Source organism: Rhinolophus ferrumequinum, chromosome 5 (genome assembly GCF_004115265.2).
Source record: "Rhinolophus ferrumequinum isolate MPI-CBG mRhiFer1 chromosome 5, mRhiFer1_v1.p, whole genome shotgun sequence".
Lineage (NCBI taxonomy): Eukaryota > Metazoa > Chordata > Mammalia > Chiroptera > Rhinolophidae > Rhinolophus > Rhinolophus ferrumequinum.
The window spans coordinates 8,185,719-8,211,245 of record NC_046288.1 but is presented as its reverse complement, the minus strand read 5'-3'; the positions used below and the strand labels follow the sequence as shown (position 1 = coordinate 8,211,245).

The following is a 25,527-nucleotide window of genomic DNA, read 5'->3' as shown; positions in this document are numbered from 1 at the left end:
CAAGGTCCATCTATATTGTCACAAATGGCAAAGATTTCATTCTTTTTTATGCTTGAATAATATTCATATGTGTAAATAGATATTATTATAACTCATGTATGACTATAATTCATATATGCAAATATTACATGAATATTTATATGTAAGAATATATATCACTTCTTTATCCATTCATCCATTGGTGGGCACTTAGATTGTTTCCATATCTTGGCTATTGTACACATGACTGCAATGAACAGAAATATATGCAATGGACAAGAACATATCTTTTCGAGTTAGTGATTTCATTTCTTTGGATAAATACCCGAAATGGTAGTTCTATTTTTAATTTCTTGAGAAACCTCCATACAGTTTTCCATAGTGGCTGTACCAATGTACGTTCCCACCAATAGTACACAGAGGTTCGCTTTTCTCCATGTTCTCGCCAATACTTGTTATTTCTTATCTTTTCTATAACAGCCATACTAACAAGTATGAAAGTGACATCTCATTGTGGTTTTGATTTACATTTCCAATGATTCATGATGTTGAGCACTTCTTCAGGTACCTGTTCATCTGTCTATTTTTAAATTAATTGTCTTCTTTGTCTTTTGTTTTTGTTTGTTTTTTTTGTTTTTCTTTTTTGTATTGAGTTGTATGAGCTTTTTATATATTTTGGATATTAACCAAATTACATATCACATACATGATTTGCAAGTATTTTCTCCTTTTCAGTAGATTTTCTCTTCATTTTGTTGATGGTTTCCTATGCTGTAAAGAAGCTTTTTAGTTTGATGTAGTCCCACTTGTTGATTTTTGCTTTGTTTTCTTTGCTTTTGGTGTCAGATTTTAAAAATCATCACTAAGACCAATGGCAAGGAGCTTTTGCCTATGTTTTCTCCTAGGAGTTTTATGGTTTTAGGTCTTACATTCAAGTCTTTAATTTTGAGCTAAATTTTGTACGGTATAACATAGTGGGCCCATTTCATTCTTTTGCATGTGTCTGTCCAGTTTGTCTAACACCATTTATTGGAGACACTGTCCTTTCCCATGTATATTCTTGGCTCCTTTATTGTAAATTAATTGACCATATATGCACGGGTTTACTTTCAGGTTCTCTACTCTGGTCCATTGATCTTGTATCTGTTTTTATGCTAATACCATACTGTTTTAATTATTATTGCTTTGTAATATAGTTTGAAGTCAGGGAGCATGAAGCTACCATCTTTGTTGTTCTTTCTCAAGATGGCTTTGGTTATTCAGGGTCTTTTGTGGCGCCATACAAATTTTAGAATTGTTTGTTCTATTTCTGTGAAGAATGCCATTGGAATTTTAATAGGGATTGCAATGAATCTGTAAGTTGCTTTGGGTGGACATTTTATCAATACTAATTCTTCCAATCCATGAGCATGAAATAGTTGTGGTTTTCAATAAACAAGTCTTTCATTTCCTTGGTTAAATTTATTCCTATTTTTATTTTATTCTTTTAGATGTAGTTGCAAGTGGAGTGTTTTCTTAATTTCTCTTTCTGATAGTTTCTTATTAGTATTTATGAATGTAACTGATTTTCGTGTATTAATTTTGTATCCTGCAACTTTCTTGAATTCACTTATTAGTCCTAACAGCTTTTTGATGGAGTCTTTAGGATTTTCTATATACAATATCATGTAGTCTGCAAATAATGACAGTTTTACTTTTTCCTTTCTAAATTTAGATACCTCTTTTTTTTTTTTTTCTTGCCTAATTCTTCTGGCTAGGACTTCCAATACTATATTGAATAAAGGTGGTGATAGTGGACATCCTTGTCTTGTTCCTGATCCTAGGGAGAAAGCTTTCAGCCTCTTACCATTGAGTATGATGTTAGCTGTGATGATCATATGATTTTATCCTTTATTTTGTCAATGTGGTCCATCACAATGACTGATATGTGGATGTTGAACCATACTTGCATCCCTGGAATGAATCCTACTTGATCATAGTGAATGATCCTTTTAACATATTGTTGAATTCAGTTTGCTGATATTTTGTTGAGGATTTTTGCATCTATGTTCATCAGGGTTATTAGCCTGTGATTTTCTTTTCTTATAACATCCTTAACTAGTTTTGGTATCAGGTTAATGCTGGCCTTGTACAATTAGTTTTGAAGAGTTCCTTTCTCTTCTGTTTTTTGGAAGAGTTTAAGAAAGACTGGTATTAATTCATCTTTGAATGTTTGGTAAAATTCGCCAGTGAAGCTGTTTGGTCCTGGACTTTTGTTTGGGAGGTTTGTGATTACTAATACAAACTCCTTATTACTAATCAGTCTGTTCATATTTTCACATCTTTGTGACTCAGTCTTGGTAGACTAGTTTCTAGAAATGTATCCATTTCTTTTAGGTGGTCCAATTTGTTGGCATATAATTGTTCATGGTAGTCTCTTATGATCCTTTGTATTTCTGTGGTACTAGTTGTAACTTCTCTTTTACTTCTGACTTTACTTACTTGAGTTCTCTTTTTGTCTTGGTGAGTCTAGCTACAGGTCTGTCAATTTTGTTTATGTTTTCAAAGAACCAGCTCTTAATTCCATTGATCTTTTCTATTGTCTTTTTAGTTTCTATTTCACTTATTTGTGCTCTAATCTTTATTTCCTTCTACTAACTTTGTTGTCTTTCTATCTAGTTCCTTGACGTGTAAACTTAGGTTGTTTTAGATTTTTCTTGTTTCTTGAAGTAGACTTGTGCTGTTTCCCATAAATTTTCATATATTTCCATTTTAGTTTGTCTCAAGGTATTTTTTTATTTCTCTTTAGAATTATTGTTTGACCCATTAGTTGTTTAGTAGCATGTTATTTAATCTCCATATGTTTGTAAATTTTCCAGTTTTCTTTGTGTAATTGATTTTTCATGTCATATCATTATGGCCAGAAAAGATATTTGATATGATTTCAATCCTCTTAAATTTTATTAAGACTTGTTATGTAGCCTAACATGTTATCTGTCCCATAAAAGAGCTTCTCCCAGAGAATGGCTTATATAGTCATTTGGAACTCCAGTCTTTGCCATTGCTACCCAGAGGCCACCATCAAATCGCCTGGCTCTGGTGGCCAGCGGAGCTTATGCCTGCATCCCATAGGACTGAATATGTTTACATACTTTTTATAGCTGCTGCCTGAAAATGTGGCTTACAATCTGCTTGACTGTGGGTACGGAGATCCTCTCTGTGAGACACTGGCAGGTCTTGGCACATCTTCAACTCCTGGGAGCCATTAAAAATACAATAGGCTGCTTGGACAAGCACAAAGGCTTGAGAGACAACCAAAAGCTGGGGCAAGGTTGATGGCAAGGTTCATCTCCTACACAAGGCCACTTCTTCAAGTCTGGGAGACATGGTTGTTTCATCTAATGCATACTCACCAATATAGAGAGTCAAGCAAAATGAAGAAACAAAGAAATATGGTTCCAAATGAAAGAAAAAGATAATACCTCAGAGAAAAACCTTAATGAAACAGAAATAACTAATTTACCTAATAAAGAGCTCAAAGTAATGGTCATAAAGATGCTCACTGAACTGGAAAGAAGAATGGATAAACACAGTGAGAACTTCAACAAAAAGATGGAAAATATAAGAAGGTACCAAATAGAAGACCTAGCACATTTTTTTAACAGAAACTTTGCAGGCCAGAAGGGAGTAGCACCGTATATTCAAAATGCTGAAAGAACAAAAACTTCCAATCAAGAATACTCTACTCTGCAAAGTTATTCAGAATTAAAGGAGAGATAAAGAGTTTTCCAGACAAGCAAAAGCTAAAGGAATTCATCACCACTAACTTGGCCTTCCAAGAAATGTTAAAGAAGCTTCCTTAAGCTGAAAAGTAAGGGCTCTAATTAGCAACAATAAGAACATATGAAAGAATAAGTATCACTGGATGGGTAAATATATAATAAAGGTAGCAGATTAATCACTTATAAAGCTAGCATGAAAATTAAAGGACAAAAGTTAAAAATAAGTAGAAAATAACAATGGTTACAGTTATTAGTTAAGGGATATACAAGATAAAAAGGATGTAAAATGTGACATCAAAAACATAAAGCATGGGGGGAGTAAAAATGTTGAGCTTTAGAATGCAATCAAACTTAAGTTGTTATCAACTTAAAATATACTGTTATAGATATAGGTTGTTATTGTAAGCCACATGGTAACCACAAAGCAAAAGCTATAGTAAATAGGCTTATAAAAGGTAAAAAGAAAAGAATATAAGTGTAGTGCTAAAGATAGTCATCATCCACAAAGGAAGAGAGCAAGAGAAGAAGAAAGAAACAGAGAGGAACTACAAAAACAGCAAAAAAAACAAAAACAGAAACAAAAAACAATCAACAAAATGGCAGTAAGAACATACCAAACATTAATTACTTTAAACGCAAATGGGCTAAATTCTTCCATCAAAAGACAGAGTGGCTGAACGGATTTTTTAAAAAGACCCATCTATATGCTGCCTATAAGAGATCACTTTAAATATAAGGACACAAAGTGAAAGTGAAGGGATGGAAAAGGATATTCAAGGCAAATGGAAATCAAAAGAAAGCTAGTATAGCTATATTTGTATCAGACAAAACAGACTTTAAAACAAAGACTGTACTAAAAGACAAAGAAGGGTATTCCATAATGATACCAGGGTCAATCTAACAAGAGGATATACCATTTGTAAATATTTATGCACCCGACATAGAAGCACCCAAATATATAAAGCAAATATTAACAGAGCTAAAGGGAGAAGTAAAACATCAACACAAAAACAGTAGGGGATTTTAATACCCCACTTAATCAAGGTAGATCATCTAGAAAGAAAATCAACAAGGAAATATTGGCCTTTAATGACACAGGAAACAAGATGGACTTAACAGATATATACAGAACATCCCATCCAAAAGCAACAAAATGTACATTCTTCTCAAGGTCATATGGAACATTCTCAAGATTTCTATTTGGGATGATGAAAAAGTTTTGGAACAATTATATTGGTGCAAAAGTAACTGCGGTTTTTGCAATTATTTTTAACCTTTTAAATCACAATTACTTTTGCAGCAACCTAATAGATAGTAGTGACTATTGCACAACATTACAAATGTACTTAATGCCACTGAATCGTATACTTTAAAATGGTTACAATGGTAAATTTTCTTATGTATTTTACCACAATAAGAAAAAATATATATATCATTAAGAAAATTAAAAGACAAGCCACAAGTACAAACAAGTATTTGCAAAGGATATACAGACTATGGATTTGATTCAGAATATATATTTGGTACTTTTTAAAAAACAAATAAGAAAAGCAGAAAATCTAATAGAAAAAAAAGGAAAAATATCTAAATGGAGACTTTGACAGAGAGTAAATGCCAATGGACCATGAAAATATGTAGACCTGCTAATCCTCTTTAGTAATCAAAGAAATGCCGGTTGAAAAAACAGTGAAGCACCACTACACACACACACACACACAAGAACTAGGTTACCCAGAGGCAGGGGTGAGGCTCAGGGCTGAGAATGGAAAAGGTCCAAAGCCTGAGGAGAGAGTGGGGAAGGCAAGTCTCCTCTTCTATTCCACATAGCCAATAACCACTGCCCATATATATCTGAATGCTTAATAACTATTTTAAGATTTGAGAATTATATTTGGCCTTGAAAAAGATTCTAGTGATCTCACAATCCAATCTCCTCATTTACAGTGAAAACTGAGGTACTGATTGGATAACTGACCTCCCCATGGTCACACTAGCAAAGCCAGAACTATACCTTAAACCTTCTATCTGCTAGTTCATGCTCCACTGTGCCCCAGCATCTTGATGTGCATGAATACAAAGGCCAAACTTTGTCACTTCCTGTTCATAACCCTCCAGAATCTTCCTACTAAAAAAAAAAAAAAAAAAAAATCCCAAGTCTTTCCCATGGCCCACAAAGCCATCCATGCATGATCTCGCCCAGGTCTCCCACCTCTTCCCCCACACCCCACCCCATTCCACTTCAGCCCCTGGGCCTCTCTGCTGTTTCTTGAGCAAAGAAGCACCTGCTGCCTCCCTCTGGACCTTGCATTCCTGGCTTCCCTGCTGGACACCCTCCCCCAGGCTTCTAAGTCACCTGCCATTCTCTTACCAAGGTCTTTGTTTCCTGACCACCTACAAAAAACATTTTTATAACACCAGAGGAGTATCTACCTTGAATCACATTAAAGAAAACTAAGCATTAGACCCTTTCAATTCTACAGCCCTTTCTAAGGGACCTGGAAGGGCCCTAGCAATTTTGTTTTATAATTTTGCACTAAAAAAGAAAGAAGGACTTCTCCCCAAAGTGTATAAGCTTTAGGTCACTCAAAACCTGGATCTACCTGTGCAGAACGTGTAAGACTTTATTTGTTCAAATATCTGACAATATCTACAAATTCTGCAAGTGAAATACTTAAAAAAGTTATAAAAATGTAAAACTGAAGCAACACCACATTTATCACAGCCGGCACCCTGTCATGTTCCCACAGATAAATATCCAGATTATATGGCCCCCCAACAAGAGTTCCACCAACACAGGCTAAGAGATGCTGAGAAATAGAAATAACCCTACCCTGAGGTACGCGTTTCCACCAGTTACCAGAACACGGCGTAACAAGCAACAGTGATCAATTTAAGGAGTGAATCACCTGTGAGTAGGAGAATGAAACAATTATGCTTATTGCAATAATATCCATATCTAGGAAAAGCCAGATGTAAGAACAGAAACTCTGAAACATGTTAGAGAAAAAAGACACAAGTGGGTGACAATGCAACCTGTCTACCATAACAGCCACTGACACTTAAAATGGTATTTACTATATGCCAGGAAATGCCCTAATTACTTCCTACTCATTTACTCCTCACAAAAACATGTGAGCGAACTACTATTATTTGTCCCAGTTTTAAGATGAGGAAAATGAGGCACAGAGAGATTAAGTAACTTGTCAAAGATCACAGCTAATAAGCAACACATTTAGGATTTGAACCTAGGTCATCTGGCTCCAGAGTCCATAGCCTACTCTCTAACTCTTAGAAATTCTATTAACTCGGAGGTGGACCATGGACCATGACTGAACTTCCCTAGAATGAAGAAGGAACAGAAAACTGCTGTTCTAGAACCTCAAGAAAAACATTATCTCACCCAGTGGACGTTGGTCTTGTTGCCTACAGATATTTTAGTCATAACACCAATCCTTAGAAAGTGATTACGTGTGGTTTCTGAAAATAATGACCCTGTTTTTAAAGTAAAATCTGAATTACATATTTGATCTTTAGCATCCAGATACTCATCTTTTTCCAAGAAAATTTAAATCCATACCATTTGATATTATACTGTAATTAATCCTAGATAGGACCTAGTTAAACTAAAAATCAGCTTACTCTACTATTTTAAAAAATGTTAAAACTAACTTACTAATATGTTGCAGTAGATTTATAAGGGTCTTTTTCGATTGTGACACTGTTCTCTACAGCTGGGGTAAACTATGAATGTAATAAATTCATCTTTGATTGAGTTACTTGTGAGTTTTCTCTGTAAAGAATCATTTAAAGTATTTATGAAATGAAATGTTATTCATATTATTTAACCAAACCCACTTGGAAGTTCTTAAGGGTTTAAACCTACATATAGCCCTTTCCAAACTTCTTTCTTATTAAGGATTCACTGAAAATTTTTCTTTCTGTGGGTCTCTTTTCTACACAACTTTAATTTACTGAAATGCAAGGGCTCCCACCACCTCACAGGGGTGCAGTGAGGCAAAAATAAACACAAATCAACAACTGTTAAGGAACAGCCTTTTTAATGTCTGCTGCGTAAAGCCAATGACGGGAGGGAGGAAGGAAACATATCCAGAGGTGGTCAGTGAAGTTACCGTTTAAGGAAGTCCCCTGTGTGGGAAGTAGCACAGTGTGGTTTAACAGCACACTTGCCAGAAAGATAAGACATTTTGGTTCACCTACTCAAATGGGATGTCACATTAGAGCAGGAGTCTATTGCGTTGTTCCTTGGTTTCTTCCCTTGCTAAATACACGGTGCACACATTGGTTGGTTATCTACTGATATACCTTATGGAGATGCTAAGGACAACAGAGCATAGCAACTCTGTATGCAACACCCCTGTAACTTCTGTGAAATCTATGCTATGGAAATTTTAACAGAAGGAAACCTTGAAATCCTGTAGGTGCAACCACCCATATTACACGTGGAAACCCAAGGGCCAGTGAAGTTAAGAGTCCCAAGTAATCTAGAAATGCATGGGCAGGTGCAAACAGCAGCAGCACATAAGGTAAGAACTCCAGGTCTCAGGAGACCCCCTTCACAAGAGAATGGGCATAGCATAAGGAAGTCTGCGATTATGAACCCATAAAAGTAGAACTATCGCTTAATCAGACTGTAAACTTAAAGCCAGAATCATTCACCTTTTAATTCCTCCACCCGAGCATACTATATGTACTCATTAAATCTTTGTTGTACAAGTGATGAATAAACTAAAACAAATGATGAGTCCTATATAACAAATAAAAATGTATAGACTCTCTTCTACCAGGAAATATAAGTACAGCTGTAGCTACCTACATACCTATATACAAAATATACATATACATATACCATGTTTCCCCGAAAATAAGACCTAACCAGACAATCAGCTCTAATGTGTCTTTTGGAGCAAAAATTAATATAAGACTCGGTCTTAGATTATATTATATAAGACCCAGTATTATTATATTATACTATATTATATTATATATTACACCTGGTATTATATTATATTATATTATATTATATTATATTATATTATATTAGAACCGGTATTATATTATATTATATTATATTATATTAGAACCGGTGTTATATTATATTACATTATATTATATTATATATTATATTATACCCAGTCTTGTATTATAGTAAAATAAGACAGGGTCTTATATTAATTTTTGCTTCAAAAGACGCATTAGAGCTGATTGTCCAGCTAGGTCTTATTTTCAGGGAAACACGGCATGTATTCCTTTAAAGGGAATAAAATTTGCATGTTACAATCTAGCAGGGACTTCTACCTATCCACATTACTTTTTGCAGTGGCAAATAAAATTAAGGAACAGCTAGACCTATGTGATTACTTGGAATAAAGAAAGAATGGGAAAAAAGTTTTCTCATACAAACTAGGCTAAGAGGGGGGCGGATTCTTCTCCCACAATCTATTATTAAAAAATCACTAGAGACATCATGGAAGTCTCTTACTTATATACTTTCATTTAACAAACAACTATATTACAAATATATTTTGTGCGTTTTTTTCATTTCAGGTGTTTACCAATATGGAATCATGCAAATATTACAGACAATTCTCTAAGATTACAAATCAAAAAGGTAAATGAAGAGCTTTGGTAAAAAGACAGCACAAACATTGTTTTAATTCTCTGAGGTAGGAGTCATCAAACTTTAATATGTATTCAGAAGTACAGTAGTTCACAAAACCCAGAGGCTAATAATGGCAGTTCTCCTCCTCAAAGAGTCACAGAATTAACTGCTGAATAACACAGGTGCTTCTAAGCTCCCTTCTGCAGATAATTCTCTACATATATCTGAGCAGCATCAACCAGTGGCTAAGAGTTAGAGGGTCCTAAACAGTTTTAGAAACAACTCAAAATGGAGTTTCACTTTCTCAAATTGCCATGTGATTTATTCTGACACTTCATACTTGACTGTTTACAATAATATCCACATTTTAGTTCTGAGGAGAGATTAATACTAATAAATACCAAATAAACAGTCTTATTGCTAAACTTAAGTGATGCAGCTCCTCAAAAAAATAAAATGGAACAAAACTACATGGGAAATAACTATCCCAATGTCTCTAAATATCTTTTTGCTTCCTCCAATATTAACTTATAATTACCATTGTAATTATTACCAACATAAACTTTTGGAGAGCCGAATGGGTACAAGGTACTGTGTGAGAAGTTTAAATTATGAGACCATAAGCTCTGCCCTCAAGATTATTGTGTAGTTGATGGGAAAAGGCAATAATAATAACACGTACAACCAGAGAGATGGAAAAGGTTACAAGGATTTGAGATGAGACTTGGATGAATAGAAGAGAGAAGGAGAAATGTCAGGCACAGCAAGAGCAAAGCTTCAAAGGCAGAAAAGTGACAAGTATTTTTAAGCAAAGGGGTCTGAATGGTCACTAGATGGTGTCCACTCTGTGAACAACCATTTTATTTAAGTTGTATAAGTGCCCTCACCCACTTGGGCAATCCAAACACATCCTTTCCAGAACTAAGACAGTGTAATGAGTGGCTGATAAAGAAACATTCAGATCTGAGTTGTGGTCCAGACTTAACCAACCAGCTTACTGGGTGACATAGAGCAAATATCTCCTTATCCTCATTTTTCACAAGTGAAAAATTCGGGGCTCATTTTTTAAAGCTCCTGCAAGCTCTAAAATTATATGATTCTTTTTTGTTACTAAGAAATCAATTATCCACTTGTCTGAGTAATCATCAGTTATATACGTCTATATAGGTCTGGAACAGAAGAGTTCCACAAACCCACCAAGCCCCCTTTCACCCCAGGGCCTTTGCACATGCTGTTCCCTCTCTATGGAATAGGCTTTCTCTGTCCAACGGTGTTCATACTCCAGATCTTGTGTATTCTTACCACAGGGAGAAAAAAGGTAACTATGTGAGGTGATGGTTACGTTAATTAGCTTGATTGTGCTAATCATTTCACAATGTCTATGCATGCCAAAACATCATGTTGTGCACCTTCAATATACACATACTTAAATAAATAAAGTTGGAAAAAAAATTTTTAATTTAAAAACACTGCTCGGGGCGGCCAGTTGGCTCACTTGGTTGGAGTGCAGTGCTCATAACACCAACGTCGCTGGTTCGATTCCCACATGGGCCAGTGAGCTGCGCCCTCCACAACTAGAGTGAGGGCAGTGACTTGACTTGGGGCTGAGCTGTGCCCTCCACAACTAGATTGAAAACAGCAACCTGACTGGGAGATGATGGGCCATGGAATAAACACACTGTTCCCCAATATTCCCCAATAAAAAATAAAAAAAAAAAAAAAACACTGCTCATACTCCAACCTTGGCTAAGAAGAGGTCTTCCCCACCCCCTCCCTAACCTCCACCACCCCCAAATCTATATAGTCTACACTTCTGTCACCCAAGCGTCCTCCACTCACGTCATTTGGTCTCTTTTTTAACTGTTCCTCCAGGCTATCATATCTATCCTCATCAACAAACACTCCATAGAAACTACTAATTACAGAAGTAGCTTCCAAGAGTTCTAAGAATCCTCAGCCCAGCTCATGATGCAACAGAGAGAAATAAAACTCAGCTTACAAAAATCAGGACGTCAAATAGAGTTCTTTTTTAAAAAAATTGCAACAAGGCACACACACTTCCAATTAAGATAAATTTATTTCAAGACAGGCAGGTGAGAAAAGGGAGGTGGAGAAAATACGATGTTTATTTCAACTATCATACCGTTTCCTAAACATTCTGGGAACGGTTCTTTTGAATATAATCAGTGGAAAAAATAACTAAATAAGCCTTTGATAGAAATTTGACTTTTTGATATCACTGAAAATTGCTGAGAGCTAAGACTTATGAATAAAATAAGTTAGATAATACCACTTCTGAACAAAACACTGATTTTTCTTACCATCTTGGTCTCTCTTGTCATAATACAAATAATCAATGAATAAACCACAACTATCATAGCCAGATCCTAGAGTGTTTTTCAAGACCTAGAATCTCTGTATTATTTCTAGTTAAAGTCCAGCATGAGAACCAAACATTTGATTAAACTCCCTCTTCATTTACTAGTAATTACTGATACTGTACTGTTCTCCATAAAATGCTTTACGTGCCTGTTTAACACAGAAGAATAAAAAGTTAAAGCTGAGCAAGGTAGAAATAGGAAAACAGGAAAAAGTGATTTTTACTCATCTTAATGGACCAGGCTAAAATAATTTCTTTTGCAGGAGGAGGGATCTTCAGCAACTAATGAAGACCATGAGAATAAGAGCAGAACAGACTATAATGATTTTTAAATCTGATTTCATGTTTCTGGACTCTCATATATAATCAGTGAGTATTCATGGTATAGTTGGCACTTTATAGTATATAACAAAAGATGGCCTTTTCTTCCTTACATTTCTCTTCCTCTCAGCATTGACATTTATGTGATTAGGGATTAAATCCTGGACTTGGCAAGAGGGGGAGGTTAAAAAATAGCTATGAAGATAGCAGCAGAAAGATGAATGAAATCTGACTACATACTACAGATTCAATGACAGTATTGTGTCAGTGTTAAATGTCTTGACTTTGATCATTGTACTGTGGTTACAAAAGAGAATGGCCTTGTTCTTAGACAATACATAATGACCTATTCAGACCCTACGATTTCAGACCTGCATCTTGGCCTTTTTAAGTAATTAATAATGAGGAAGTTCAGATCCAAGACAGTAGAATAAGAAGATAGATATGAATCAAGAGTAAGAGAAGAAACATGAGAAAGGAAATTGAGACACAAAAGAGGAAGTTGATACTACCTCATTTCAGGAACTAGGAAACTCAACTGCCAGTAAGAAAATGCTTTTTCATGGGATAACAGTTGATAATTTTCAAAGCCAAAAAAAATTCCCTGTACACTAACCACTGTACTATCTATTGAGTATTTAGAGCTGTACAACTTTTTACAAGCTAGTGACCTATCTTGCAAGCCTATAAACTCTGATGTAAATGCTTCATTAATTTGTATCATTTTTACTACCGATTTGCAAAAAAAAAAAAAAGAAAGAAAGAAAAGAGTTAAAATAGCAGGCCTATGAGACTACTATCCTGGGAAAGGCCTGCGTACAAGGTTGGCCCTTGGCCTGAACTTGGACTTTGGGAGGGTCCTACTGTTCCCAGCACTGACGATAATAGCTCACTGAGCCCGAACTGTTTGTACAAACAATATGGTTTATACTGAATACCTGCTTTCCTTCTGGAGTCTAGAATTTTGGCACATGCTAGGCAGAGGGTACCTACATGGCCAGCCTCCAAGAAAAACCGTGGACACTGAGTCTTTTTTGAGCTTCCCTGGTAGACATTTCACAATTGCCATAATACGATGCTGGAGGAATTTTGTACACCCTTTGTGACTCCACTGAGAAAGGACTCTTGCAAGCTTGTGCCTGATTTCCTCCAGACTTACCCCATGCACCTTTTCCATTTGCTGATTTTGCTTTATCCCCCTTCACTGTAATAAATCATAGCTGTGAGTACAACTATATGCTGAATCCCATGAGCTCTCCTAGCAAATCATCGAACCTGGGGGTGGCCTTCAAGATCCCTGACACTAGTCTCCCTACTCCTCAACTTTATAAACTATTTGCCAGTGTCCATACTGGAGAAGCGCCAAACCAAACAAATGAGGAATACCAAAGTCCAATTATTGAAAGTTCCTGATTTGTTAGCTAACAATAGTTACAAATTTACAAACTACCTGAAATGTTTTTATTCAACATCTCAACATAGAGAAATGTCTCCACTAGGGAGATGGAAACCAGAGCATTCATCCATGGAAAACAGAGAATGGAGCACATTAACCCAAACACAACAGTGAGGTGCCACTGGGCTTACCCAAAAGCCAGGCAGAGAGTTGTCATGCAGGAATTCAGCCCATTCTTGTCAGAACTTTTTTTTTTTTTCAAGAATTCAAATTCCTACCTTAAAACTTCTAACTTTGTAATATGGGCAACTATTTCTTTTTAGCTGTGAGAGGCAAACAAATCTGTGGCCGAATTTCAAGATGAAGGTCATGTGGCCGTATTTCAAGATGAAGGTCATAAGGATGCTAATGAATGTCAGTCCCTGAGAGAAACATCCAGGAGGGATCAAAATGCCCAGCTCATGAGAGGAATGGAGGTTAAGCTAACAGCACTAGACTCCCTGGGCCCGTCCTCAGGAGCCAGGAAGGAGATGGATTCTGATGATAAGCATCAGAAGCTGGGTTTTTACATGTGGTCACAAGCTCCTCGTGGTCCTTTCTGGTTCTCAGTGGCTGAGGGCAGCTCCCAGGCAAGAGAGGGCCAGGTTCTGAAGAGAGGTTCCACTGTTCTCTTTATTCTGCTAAAGCTACTAGGGCATTTTTCAGTTTGTATACTTAGTATCCTCAAGGTGACTTGACAATTGCAACATATTTCAACAGTATCAGTCCGTATTTCTAAACTGATAATGCAGGTTTCTAAGGCTTTTTGGTGAGTAAAGTACCACATTTTACCACTTTTAGTAATACTATGTTTCTATTCTTTTCTCAGATTTACTATATTACATTTAAATTATAACAAATCATTACCATACAGCAAAAATGTATTAATGTTTCCCCCTAAAATCTGTTTGAGATTTTTAAATAATTCATATTTCTGGTCTTATCTGAAATCCTTTTGGAATCCTGAATTTTTCAGACTTAACAAATGAAATATAGCACATATGCCATATAATACATAACAATCCCAGCAGGGACTGCGACAGTCCCACATAATTAAACACATTAATATTTCTACACATACACACCACACAAAAAGTTCACAGAGTAGGATAAATAAAGACTAAAAATAGCCTCATCCCTGGTCAACTAAAAGAGTTTTTGAAGTTTTGGTCTTCAGCATTTTGGGGATTAGGAAGGTGGATAAAGAACTAAGTCCGAAATTACATAAACCTGCAGAATCCCACAGGTCACAACGACAAGCCACAGAGGAAATTAACAGAGTTGATGATCACTATTGAGAAGCAATGCCATTCAGTCTGAATTGGGGAACAAAACCACAGAGAAATCAGTGGGAGTAAAAACAAACAAACAAATAAAAACAAGTAAATCAACTTCCGAGGAAAATATTCTAGGGACAAAGCAGAACTAAAATACCAGACCCTAAAATCACCAATAACTGTAACAAACCAGACAATAGCACGTGGTCAAGTAAGGGCACCCCAGCCTCCAGCCATTCCCTGGAACCCAAGACTATTTCTGGTGGGGAGGACGGGGCTGGACCTGCAGTGCTATACAGTGTGTTCCCAGCAGACAGGAGGGAAAGGTGGGCCGGAGGCGGCTATCATTCATGCACCTCGGCCACGGGTAGAACAGGAGGCTAAAGCGACTGGAGAGCCAGCAGGCGGCTCACCACACACCCTCCCCGTGCCGCTCGCTCACCGATCAGGTGTTAGTGAGTGCTTCTCCCAGCTCAGAGGAGCCCCACGGTAGCTACTTATCACAAAGGAAAAGTTAAGTGGTTCTGCTCTAAGTCAACTTTGGTAGTGTTGGGTCCACCAAATCACTAACCAGTTTTATGTAACTTCTACTTAATTACATATGAAGAAATATTCATATAAAGCAATGAACACAGACACAGTTTATACTGTGTTTCCCTGAAAATAAGACCTAGATGGACCATCGGCTCTAACAGTCTTTCGGAGCAAAAATTAATATAAGACTCAGTCTTATTTTACTATAAGACCGGGTATAATATAATATAATACTGGGTATAAAATAATATAATATAATAATATAATACTGGGTAATATAAGACCAGCTCTTATATTAATTTTTGCTCCAAAAAACGCATTAGAGCTGATGGTCTGGCTAGGTCTGATTTTCGGGGAAACACGGTACGCACTAAAGAAGACTTTGATACATAATACAGTGATTTATGGGGAAAAACCAAGTACACAATATACTTAATGAATTCCATAAGGATCTGTTTTTGCTAGCAGATTAATTCAGTAGGCTGATACAAGACGTTTACTAAACCCATAATTAACAGACTTGTGAATAATGTCTATCCATATCCTAAACTTTATCTTTCAAATCCAAATGATAACAAATCATTACCTAATTTCATTAACCTAAAGCAGTTTATGCCACAAGATTTAGGGGGTGGGGGATGGAGGGTGGGAAACAGTATCATAAAATATTATCAACATAGAAAGCAGCAAAGTAAATTTTGATTGTCTCTTACCTCTGCTCGACCCTCATAGTAGGTTAACATGGACTTGGTTAGCACAAAAAGTCTCTCTTTGTAGTTTAAGGGCGACGTCTTCTTTTTCTGCTGTGACCTTTTAATAAGAATCTCTTCTAGAATAGTGTTAAAATTCATCTCAGTCTTCTGATCACTCCTTCTCCTGCCATTGAAGATCCCAATATTCTAAAAGTGAGAAAATGAACAATTGAAATAAAATGTGACACTTTAATTTTCCAAGGATGTTATCATTTTGAACTACCAGAAACGCTTTCTCCTCACCACAGCTGGGGCCAATGAGTGCTACTCTGCGTAGCTGGGCCGAGCGCGCCCAGGGCACAAAAGCTCAACCTCCTCTCCTTCCCCAGTCCTGGCCTGTTCCTCCGTATACCAGCACTCCTAAGAAAGTCAAATCAAGGTTTGTCATGAGGGTGATTCACTTCTTTGTACCTCCATAGCATCTCTGAACTTTTTGGCACACTCTTCTGCTATTTGCTTGCAGGGCAACAAATATCTCAGATGGAAAAGTACATTTCATCACCTGCATGGCTGGTTTAGGCTGGTATTTAAATTGCCTCAGGATCTTGGTGCCCAAAATGGAGGAGCACACAGACACAGTAGACGTGTAAACAAAATAAATTGCCACAGTAGTAGACATGATTCCATCTCCAGCTCTGAGAAGGATGTAATCTTAATCGCATATCCTAGTCACCAGAGCTACAAGGATGATCTCTGATGTGCACATTACCACACTCCACGGTTCTCTTCTCAACCACAAGAGGAAAGGAAACTCACCCAGTCCCAGCTAACCTACTCAGGGCACAGCCCATCTGAATAAGGTCCTCCGTCATATATTTGGTGCCCCCATCCAAACTCTCCACACCTAGACTAAACCTTCTAAAATTCAACAAAATTTAACTATGTGAAAACCCCAAGATACTCAGAAAAGGCCTAAAAATTCTTATTTGAGACAAGCTGAATTGACCACAGCCTTTTCTTCCCTTCCCTCACCACACCATTATAAGAAGTCATTGCATATCAAACCATACAGGCAATGGAAGTCATATGAAGAACACACGGGTCACCTGAGAGCATAGCCAGGGCCCTGCCACTGAGTTAGCCACTGAGGAATGCTACCATTTTATTCAAACTACATCTTCGCACCCAACCTGAATCCTCAGAAGCACCCTTGCAACTCTCTACTACTGATCTGTCGTCCAATCAGGCCCCTCCATTTTCCGTATACAAGTTTACAACAGCTTAACCTCTGTATACAAGTTCCTTTACAACAGCTTAACCTCTGTATACAAGTTCCTTCATTTATAAACCACGGAATTAAACACCACAAGTTCACTGTGAGGTTTAATGAGATGTGGGAAAGAGTTTGTTATGCAAACACTACACAAATGTTTATTGTCATTATCTTTTTTAATTCCACTGCTCTTTTCCTAGCTCAGAATATTATAACCTGGACCAGAATAGTAGCTTTCCAACTGGTCTTCCTTTCCCCAGGTTCTTGCCTCATTTTCTTCAGACAACACACACCTCATTCCCATTGGATCACTCTTCGAAGATACCACTTCCATCATGCCATTTCATTCATCACAAATCCTCACTGCCTCCTCAAAGCCTACCCACCGCCTGCACGATAAAGTCAAAACTCCTCAGCTGAACCCTGGAGATTGTCCACAATCTGGCTGCAACCTAACAGCCAGTCTTTACTTCCCCTGCGCTCCAAACACTGCACACCCAGTCAAAATACTTGGCGTTCAATCCCGGGCCTAGAAAGGCCACTCTCTCCACCTATGAAAACTCTACTAGCTCAAAATGCAACTCCGTGATAAGGCCTTTCCCTGATGACTCCAATTAATCAAAAACCTTCTGATTCACATACCCATGATGTCTGTATCTGTCATCGCAGAGCCCATCACAGTCTTCCATGTCCTATAGCAATTAATATACATATTTTAACTTTCACCTAGATTTTAAGCTCCTAAAGAAATAGTTCTCTACCTTAAGGACACATTAGAGTCACCTAAGGAGATTTTTTTTTTTTACATGCAGATGTCCCAGACCCACACAAAGATATTTTTATTCAATTGCTCAGGAGTGAGGGCATCTGATTTAATGTGCAGGTAGTTTTGAGAGCCACTATCTTAAAGAAAGAGATTGGGCTCGTACACTAACTCTTTATATAATTCTTGGTGTTTATGGCACTCTCTCAAGAAGCAGCTGGGATAACAGACCCACTTAACTCATTAGCTATTCTAAACTGAGAAGTCAGAGAAAAGCTCTTTCTTGCTCCTTTGGCATCTAAGTTGGTCCTCCTTATTCTAAATTAGAATTCTGGTACACTTATCATATGTTTTTTCTGAGAAACTGCTGATGTAAAAATACCACTTTGGAAATCACCTTTTCATCTTTGTGCAACATATCTTCAATGCAGGGTGAAAATGATAACTTACAAGAATGGATTATAAGAAAAAAACAAGCTACGCCCTGGAAAACAGGCCATATGCAAATGTGGAGTTCTCAGCCCAGTGAGTAATACCATAGTTACCAAATGGAAGGCAGACTTTTGGAAGGCCTGAGAGGATAAGGGCGGAGAGGGGCAGGGGGGGGAGGGGCATGGCTTATCTGCAGTTCTAAAAGCAAAAGGTCTCCACATCGGGGCAGACAATTCAGCAAGCTTAAAAGTATTGCATAAAATGGATCAAATTCAGAATGGCAACCATGACGGGCAACACTAGAACTAGAAGACAATGGAGAAAAATTCCAGAGGAAATTGATTTCTAACCTAAAATTCTATACTCAGCCAAACTATCAATGCAGTGACAGCACAATAAAGACGTTTTTCAAAGATGCAAGGCTTTCAAGTTTTATCTCTTATTCACCCTTCTCAAAAAGCTACTTGAGAATGTACTCTACCAAAATAAAGACATAAACCACAAACTACCTGGAATCCAGGAAACAAAGGTTCCAACAAAAAAGAGAGGTAAAGAGAATCTCCCAGATGATGGAGAAGGAATATCCTAAGACGACATTGATCAGTAACCCAAGAAAGCAACTAGGCCAAATTAGATCAATTTAAAAGTTTCCCAGAAAGAGTTCTTTCAGAAGATTAGCCTGAAGGTATTGGGAGAAGATTTACAATAAATAGTAAAACTTAGTCAACTTTAAAAAATTAAATAAATCAGTTAATTACAGGGAAAACAAAAAATTATACAGAAAAGGAAAAATTATCACAGTATTGTAGAGAGTTTGGTTATAAACAATACTTAGAACATCATAACAAGGTAAACAATAAGTAATAATCTTACTATTAATAAAATATAGTGGGGATAACTGAGTGCAGGAAATGTGCTTGGGCGTGAGTGGAGGAGTATGTTGTGAAAGAAAGCTATATCCCCCATAGTGCTAGTAGGAAGTCAATAGAGCATATCTAAAATTGAAAAAGAAAGAAGTGGAAACGAGTATGTTACTTAGAAATTGACAGTACTAAAATGTTTTTTAAAAAATAAAGATGGTTGTCTCTGAAAATCAGAAAATTATTGGAAGATGGCAGGTGTAAAGGTATATGTTCTCTACTCTCCTCCCTTAAAAGCCTATTCAAACTATGAAACATGAAAACAGAAAAATAATCCCATCTTCCAATGAACAAAAGATGGCCTTCAACCCCAAACTATAAAGTATGCAACACATACCTGCCAAGTATTGTGAAAAGTGGGCCAAAGCAAGGAGGAGGCTGAGAGCAGCTTGACCTAAAAGTAAACAACATTATCCTGAAAGGTCAATCCAATGACCTTTTGATAAGATCAGTGAAGTCCAGAGGGATAAACAACCATTGGAGAATCAGGGAGTATCCCTATAGAATTACTATACATACAGAAAACTAATAAAAATTGTAATTACCATTATCAAGCTTTTACTGTTTCGTTATATGTTGTTACTGTTCTAAGCATTTTGCACTTTAGATGTATCATTTAATTCTCTCAACAAACTTTCTCAAGTAGGTACTTTTACTACCTATATTTTACAAACCACATAGTAAGAATAAGAGCCAGATTTTATTAATACAGGCAGTCTAACCACAGAGCCTGCACTGTTAACAACTACACTACATGGTCTCTCTAGTGGAAGGGAAGGGAGAACTGAAGGACCGAGCATGGCAGGCTGCTTTCAGCCTCCTAGTTTAGGAAAATGGCTAAAAACAATTGGATGCAATGTCTAGATTTCAACCGAGAGAATTTTTGACTTCCTAGGCATCACTAAGAGGCACACCAACATCTCAGTATTAAAAACTGAAGGGAGATGTTCTCTCAGAATTAAGGAAATAATAGGTTTGATGTTGTAAATTAAAAAAGGAAGACAAAACAAAATTTCAGAGTACTCCAGCTTTATCTCGCCATACCACAAATAGCTGACCCATTCAGAAATAAGAATCACAGAGGCACAAACTATGGTTACAAACATCTTTAAATAAAACTCAAAGCTTCCACTTAAGCGCTTTTGTCTGTATCTTATTGGAGTTGAACACAACAACACTATGGTCTTTACCTTAGCTACTAATTGTTAAAAGTTGGGAAACCTGAACAACCCTAAAATTTGTATGGAACCACAAAGACCCCAAATTGCCAAAGCAATTTGAGAAAGAAGAATGAAGCTGGAGGCATCACACTTCCTGATTTCAAACTACATTACAAACACTATGGTGTGGGCATAAAAACAGCCATAAATCAATGGAACACAGTAGAGAACCCAGAAATAAAGCCATGGATACATGGTCAATTAATTTGCAACAAAGGATTCAAGTATATACATGGGGAAAGGACAGTCTTTTCAATAAATGGTGTCGGGGAAAACTGGACAGTCACATGCAAAAGAATGAAATTGGATCACTACCTTATACCATACACAAAAATTAACACAAAATGGATTAACACTTAAATGTAAGACCTGAAATCACAAAGCTCCTAGAAGAAAACATAGGTGGTAAGCTTCTTAACATTGGTCTTAGAGAGGTTTTTTTTTAGATATGACACCAAAAACAAAGACAATAAAAGCAAAACTAAACAAGAGGTACTACATCAAACTAAAAAGCTTCTGCACAGCATAGGAAACCATCAACAAAATGAAGAGAAAACTTACTGAGTGGGAGAAAATAATTGCAAAGCATATATATGGTATGTAATTTGGCATATATATATATATATATATGTGTGTGTGTATGTATACATACATATAAACTCATACAACTTAACAGCAAAAAAATTAATTAATTTAAAAATGGGCAGAAGATCTGAATAAATATTTTTCCAAATAAGACATACAGATGGACAACAGTACATGAAAAGATGCTCAACATCATTAATCATCAGGAAAATGCAAATCAAAACCACAATGAGATACCACCTCACTCCTGTCAGAATGGCTGTTTACAAAAAGACAAGAAATAATAAGTATTGGCGAGAATATGGAAAAAAGGAAACCCTTGTGCACTGTTGGTGGGAACATAAATTGGTGTAGTCACTATGGAAAAGTGTATGGAGTTTCCTCAAAAAAATTGAAAATAGAACTACACCACATGATCCAGCAATTCCATTTCTGGGTACTTATCCAAAGAAAACAAAAACACTAACTTGAAAAGATTTATGCACCCCTTTGTTCACTACAGCATTATTTACAATAGCCAAGATTTGGAAACAACCTAAGTGTCCATCGATGGATGAATGAATAAAGAAGATGTGGTAAATATACACAACAGAATATCATTCTGCCATAAAAAAGAATGAAATCTTGGCATTTGCAGCAACATGGACAGACTTCAAGGGCATTATGCCAAGTGAAATAAGTCAGAGAAAGACAAATACCACATGATATCACTTATACGTGGAGACAAAAATAAAAAAGAAAAACCACAAGCTCAGATACTGTACAGAGAACAGACTGGTGGTTGCCAAATGCAGGGGTTGGGGGTTGGGCAAAGTGGGTGAAAGGGACCAAAAGATACCAACTTCCAGTAATAAAATAAATAAGTTCTGGGTATGTAATGCACAGCATGGTGTCTATAGTTTATAACACTGTATTGCATATTTGAAAGTTGCTAAGAAAGTAAATCTTAATGTTAACTAGACTTATCATCTAGTCTATTATACAATCATTTTGCAATGTATACAAATTTCAAATAATATTGTATAACTGAAACTAATTTAGTGTTATATGACATTTATACCTCAATTTTCAAAAAATTAAAAATATATTTTTTTTAAAGTTTGGAAAGCTTAACACATTAGTCTTTGAACACCAGTATTCTGAAGTGGATAATGGAAACTGTCACTGTTCCACCCATGAGAAGCCCACACCACCAAGAAGTTCTATTCTCTGTCCAGTGTTGCAAATCTGTGTACCAGCCTAAAGGCACTCAATTTTACAGTCTGGCAATTTTAGCCAAAAGAGCTTAGTACCTTTTTCATTGTGAAAGGTTTTGCCAGGGGGAAAAATTGATTTTCTTTTTCTTTTTCTTTTTTACTAGTAAGTAGCTACTAGGGCTGTCCATGCTAGTCTATCTAACCTTTCATAGTATTTTTAACCAAGGAAACAGAGGTGCTAACCAGGAAAGATGGTCAGAGATAGATGAAAACAAAAGTGACTGAATTACCAAATGATAGCATGGTAAAGGGTACAGTAACTAAGAACAAACGGCCTAGTTACCAGCGTAGGGAAAAGATGAACTCCTTACAAGAAGGAGCACAGTGAGTCAAGGTTGTTGAAATTCTCATCTCATTAGGTTGAGCCACACAAAACTGCCAATATCCAGGACTATTTTACCTACACCATCAGCAATATTATATAATTCAATCTAATACCGTGTTTCCCCGAAAATAAGACCTACCTAGCCAGACCATCAGCTCTAATGCATCTTTTGGAGCAAAAATTAATGCAAGACCTGGTCTTATTTTACTGTAATATAAGACCAGGTAATATAATATAATAATAATATAATATAATACTGGGTCTTATATTAATTTTTGCTCCAAAAGATGCATTAGAGCTGATGGTCTGGCTAGGTCTCATTTTTGGGGAAACACGGTATTTGGAAATACTCTAAGATTAGCAGAGTTTAGTTAAAGCCCTTGGTTTCAGAACTTTTACATCAGAACACATTGTCTATTACACATCTTATCATAGGTTTATGACAAAGTCAGTGTGTTTGCAATTTTAAGAAATCCAACATGAATAAACATTAGACTGACATTTATCTCAGAAATCAAATGCTGTGTGCCTGCCAGCAGTATCTGTAGATCATATTTCAGCTCAAACATACCTAAAATGGGTCGTTATTATATAAGAACAAATCTAACCATGCTCTCTTCTGCAATGTACACTCTCAAGCCCCAATTTCCTTTTATAAAAGGGGAATTATGTAGCAGAAATACAAGCAAAAGAAAAAAAATGCTAGGCCTACTTCTATCAGAATAAAGCGTACATTCTAGGTTCCCCATTTAACGTCATGAATTGGAGCTATTCCAAAATTAGGCAACATTTTAGCTCTCAAAAGACAGTTAATACTGTAACCTTCCTTATCTATTTAAACAAAGGCACCCAATGATAACCTGTATTTTCTTGAAAGTCTTAACTATTTCTCCTTTCAGCCAGTAGATATGTTGTAGGTTACAAAGGTTTGGGTACTTGTCTGCTGATCTATTGAAGCTGGACTAGTGAGGAATCCAAGCATCAAAGATATCTAGTAAAACCCTTATCATCTAGTACCATCTAAAGAGAAGACTTCTTGGGACAAAAGGCAAAAGTTACAAAGGCCAGCGGACCTATCTCATCTCTCCTGCTAATGTATCCCCAACCCCAGTCCACTACCATATGCTGGGTAATTGGACTGGGGGAAAGTGAACCTGGAAATAGACTGAGCAGTGCTGCACTAAGAGAGTTGTTTCTAATTGTCCATATGATACAGGTATATGCATGAATAAAACAGGTACTCTTTCAGTCAGGTTTGGATCTTACACTGCAGGGCCTCCTGTGGTCTTTGGCTGAGACTGGGTTTGGGGGCCTCCCCATTTGTAAAATGGAAGAAAAAAAAGAGATAAAAGTCTAATGGATGAAGGAAGAAGTTTTAGAAAATAAACCATATGCAACACTTACAAGAATCAACAAATATATTTACTATATAGCAGATTCATAGTTAAGTGGTGCTAGAGAGAAACAAAAGTTGTCACAATACAAAAATATTCATTAATCAAGGGACCACATAGGCTGCAATCCAATATCCCATCCATATTACTCGGGTCTGCTCTGCTGGTCATTCTTTCTCACTGAATGAGAGATGCAACAGTCAACAATACAATTGTAAATGAAATATCAAGTCATCAAAAGAAAAGAGCTTTCAAGAAGTCAAGAGAGTGATGTTAGAGAATTGCTCCAATCACGCTCAGTGCCACTGGCAAATGAGAATCTTGCAGTTAGGGAGCTAGTAAGAAATAAAATAACATAATAGAAGTATCAAAACAGAATACAGGGTGGCTGGATGGCTCAGTTGGTTAGAGCGCGAGCTCTGAACAACAGGGTTGCTGGTTCGATTTCTTCATGGGCCAGTGAGCCGCACCCTCCACAACTAGATTGAAGACAACGAGCTGCCACAGAGCGTCCAGAGGGGCAGTCAGATGGCTCAGTGGGTTAGGGTGAGAGCTCTCAACAAGATTGCTGGTTCAATTCCCACATGGGATGGTGGGCTGTTCTCCCTGTAACTAAAGATTAAAAGTGGCAACTGGACTTGGAGCTGAGCTGCATCCTTCACAACTAGATTGAAAGACAATGACTTAGAGCTGATGGGCCAAAAAGACACTGTTCCCCAATAAAATTAAAAAGAAAAATAGAATACAGAATGATTTACAATTAAAATATTAAGATACTCTGGAACAGTGCTTTTTGCTCCCTTCCTCACCCTCACCCTCTTCACACACACCAATCCATTCTCTCCTTCCTGGATATATGGACTAGAGATGGTATTTCCCAGACTTCTTTTCAGTTAGATGTGGCAATCTAAGTTAAAACCTGTTCAAGAACAAAATTCAACCGACTACATTTAAAGATCTAATTGGCTTTATTGATTGATGAATTGAGCAGCATCCCATCTAGCAACTAAAAGGGTGCTAGAATGAGTAATACAAAACAGAAGGTTTTTGAGGCAAAAAAAAAAAGAAAGTATAGGACTAAGAAATTAAGAGTCGATTATTTCTGGCAGGGACTCCTTCCCTAAAGGAATGGCAGGAGTCTTATCAAGCAGATCAGGAGATTCCATTCCTGGGAGAGTCTGAAATGATAATTAGGCTAGTTATTAAGTTTTGGTATGGTGACATGGCTTTAAAAAAAGTAACTCCATTTTGGTCTGTTGTTTCTTTTCTTAACAAGCCAAGGGATATGTACAGAAGTGGTATGTGGATCATCTTAAAGTTAAAGACAAGCTACTTTCCCTGGAGTGAGTTAGAGCGTTTC

At 36.8% G+C, this 25,527-nt stretch overlaps 1 protein-coding gene across 6 annotated transcripts in view; it reads right to left on the bottom strand.

Moving 5' to 3' along the window:
- Positions 1–25,527, bottom strand: part of TEC (tec protein tyrosine kinase) — a 205,326-nt gene that overhangs the window by 69,302 nt on the left and 110,497 nt on the right. For all 6 annotated transcript variants that reach the window (XR_004422982.1, XM_033105501.1, XM_033105500.1 and 3 more), the window contains exon 2: positions 16,021–16,206. Coding sequence is in view for 5 of the 6 variants with exons in the window: in XM_033105501.1 (XP_032961392.1) it covers positions 16,021–16,206 (186 nt within the window). In the remaining variant the exon portion in view is untranslated. The remainder of the gene's footprint in view (positions 1–16,020; positions 16,207–25,527) is intronic.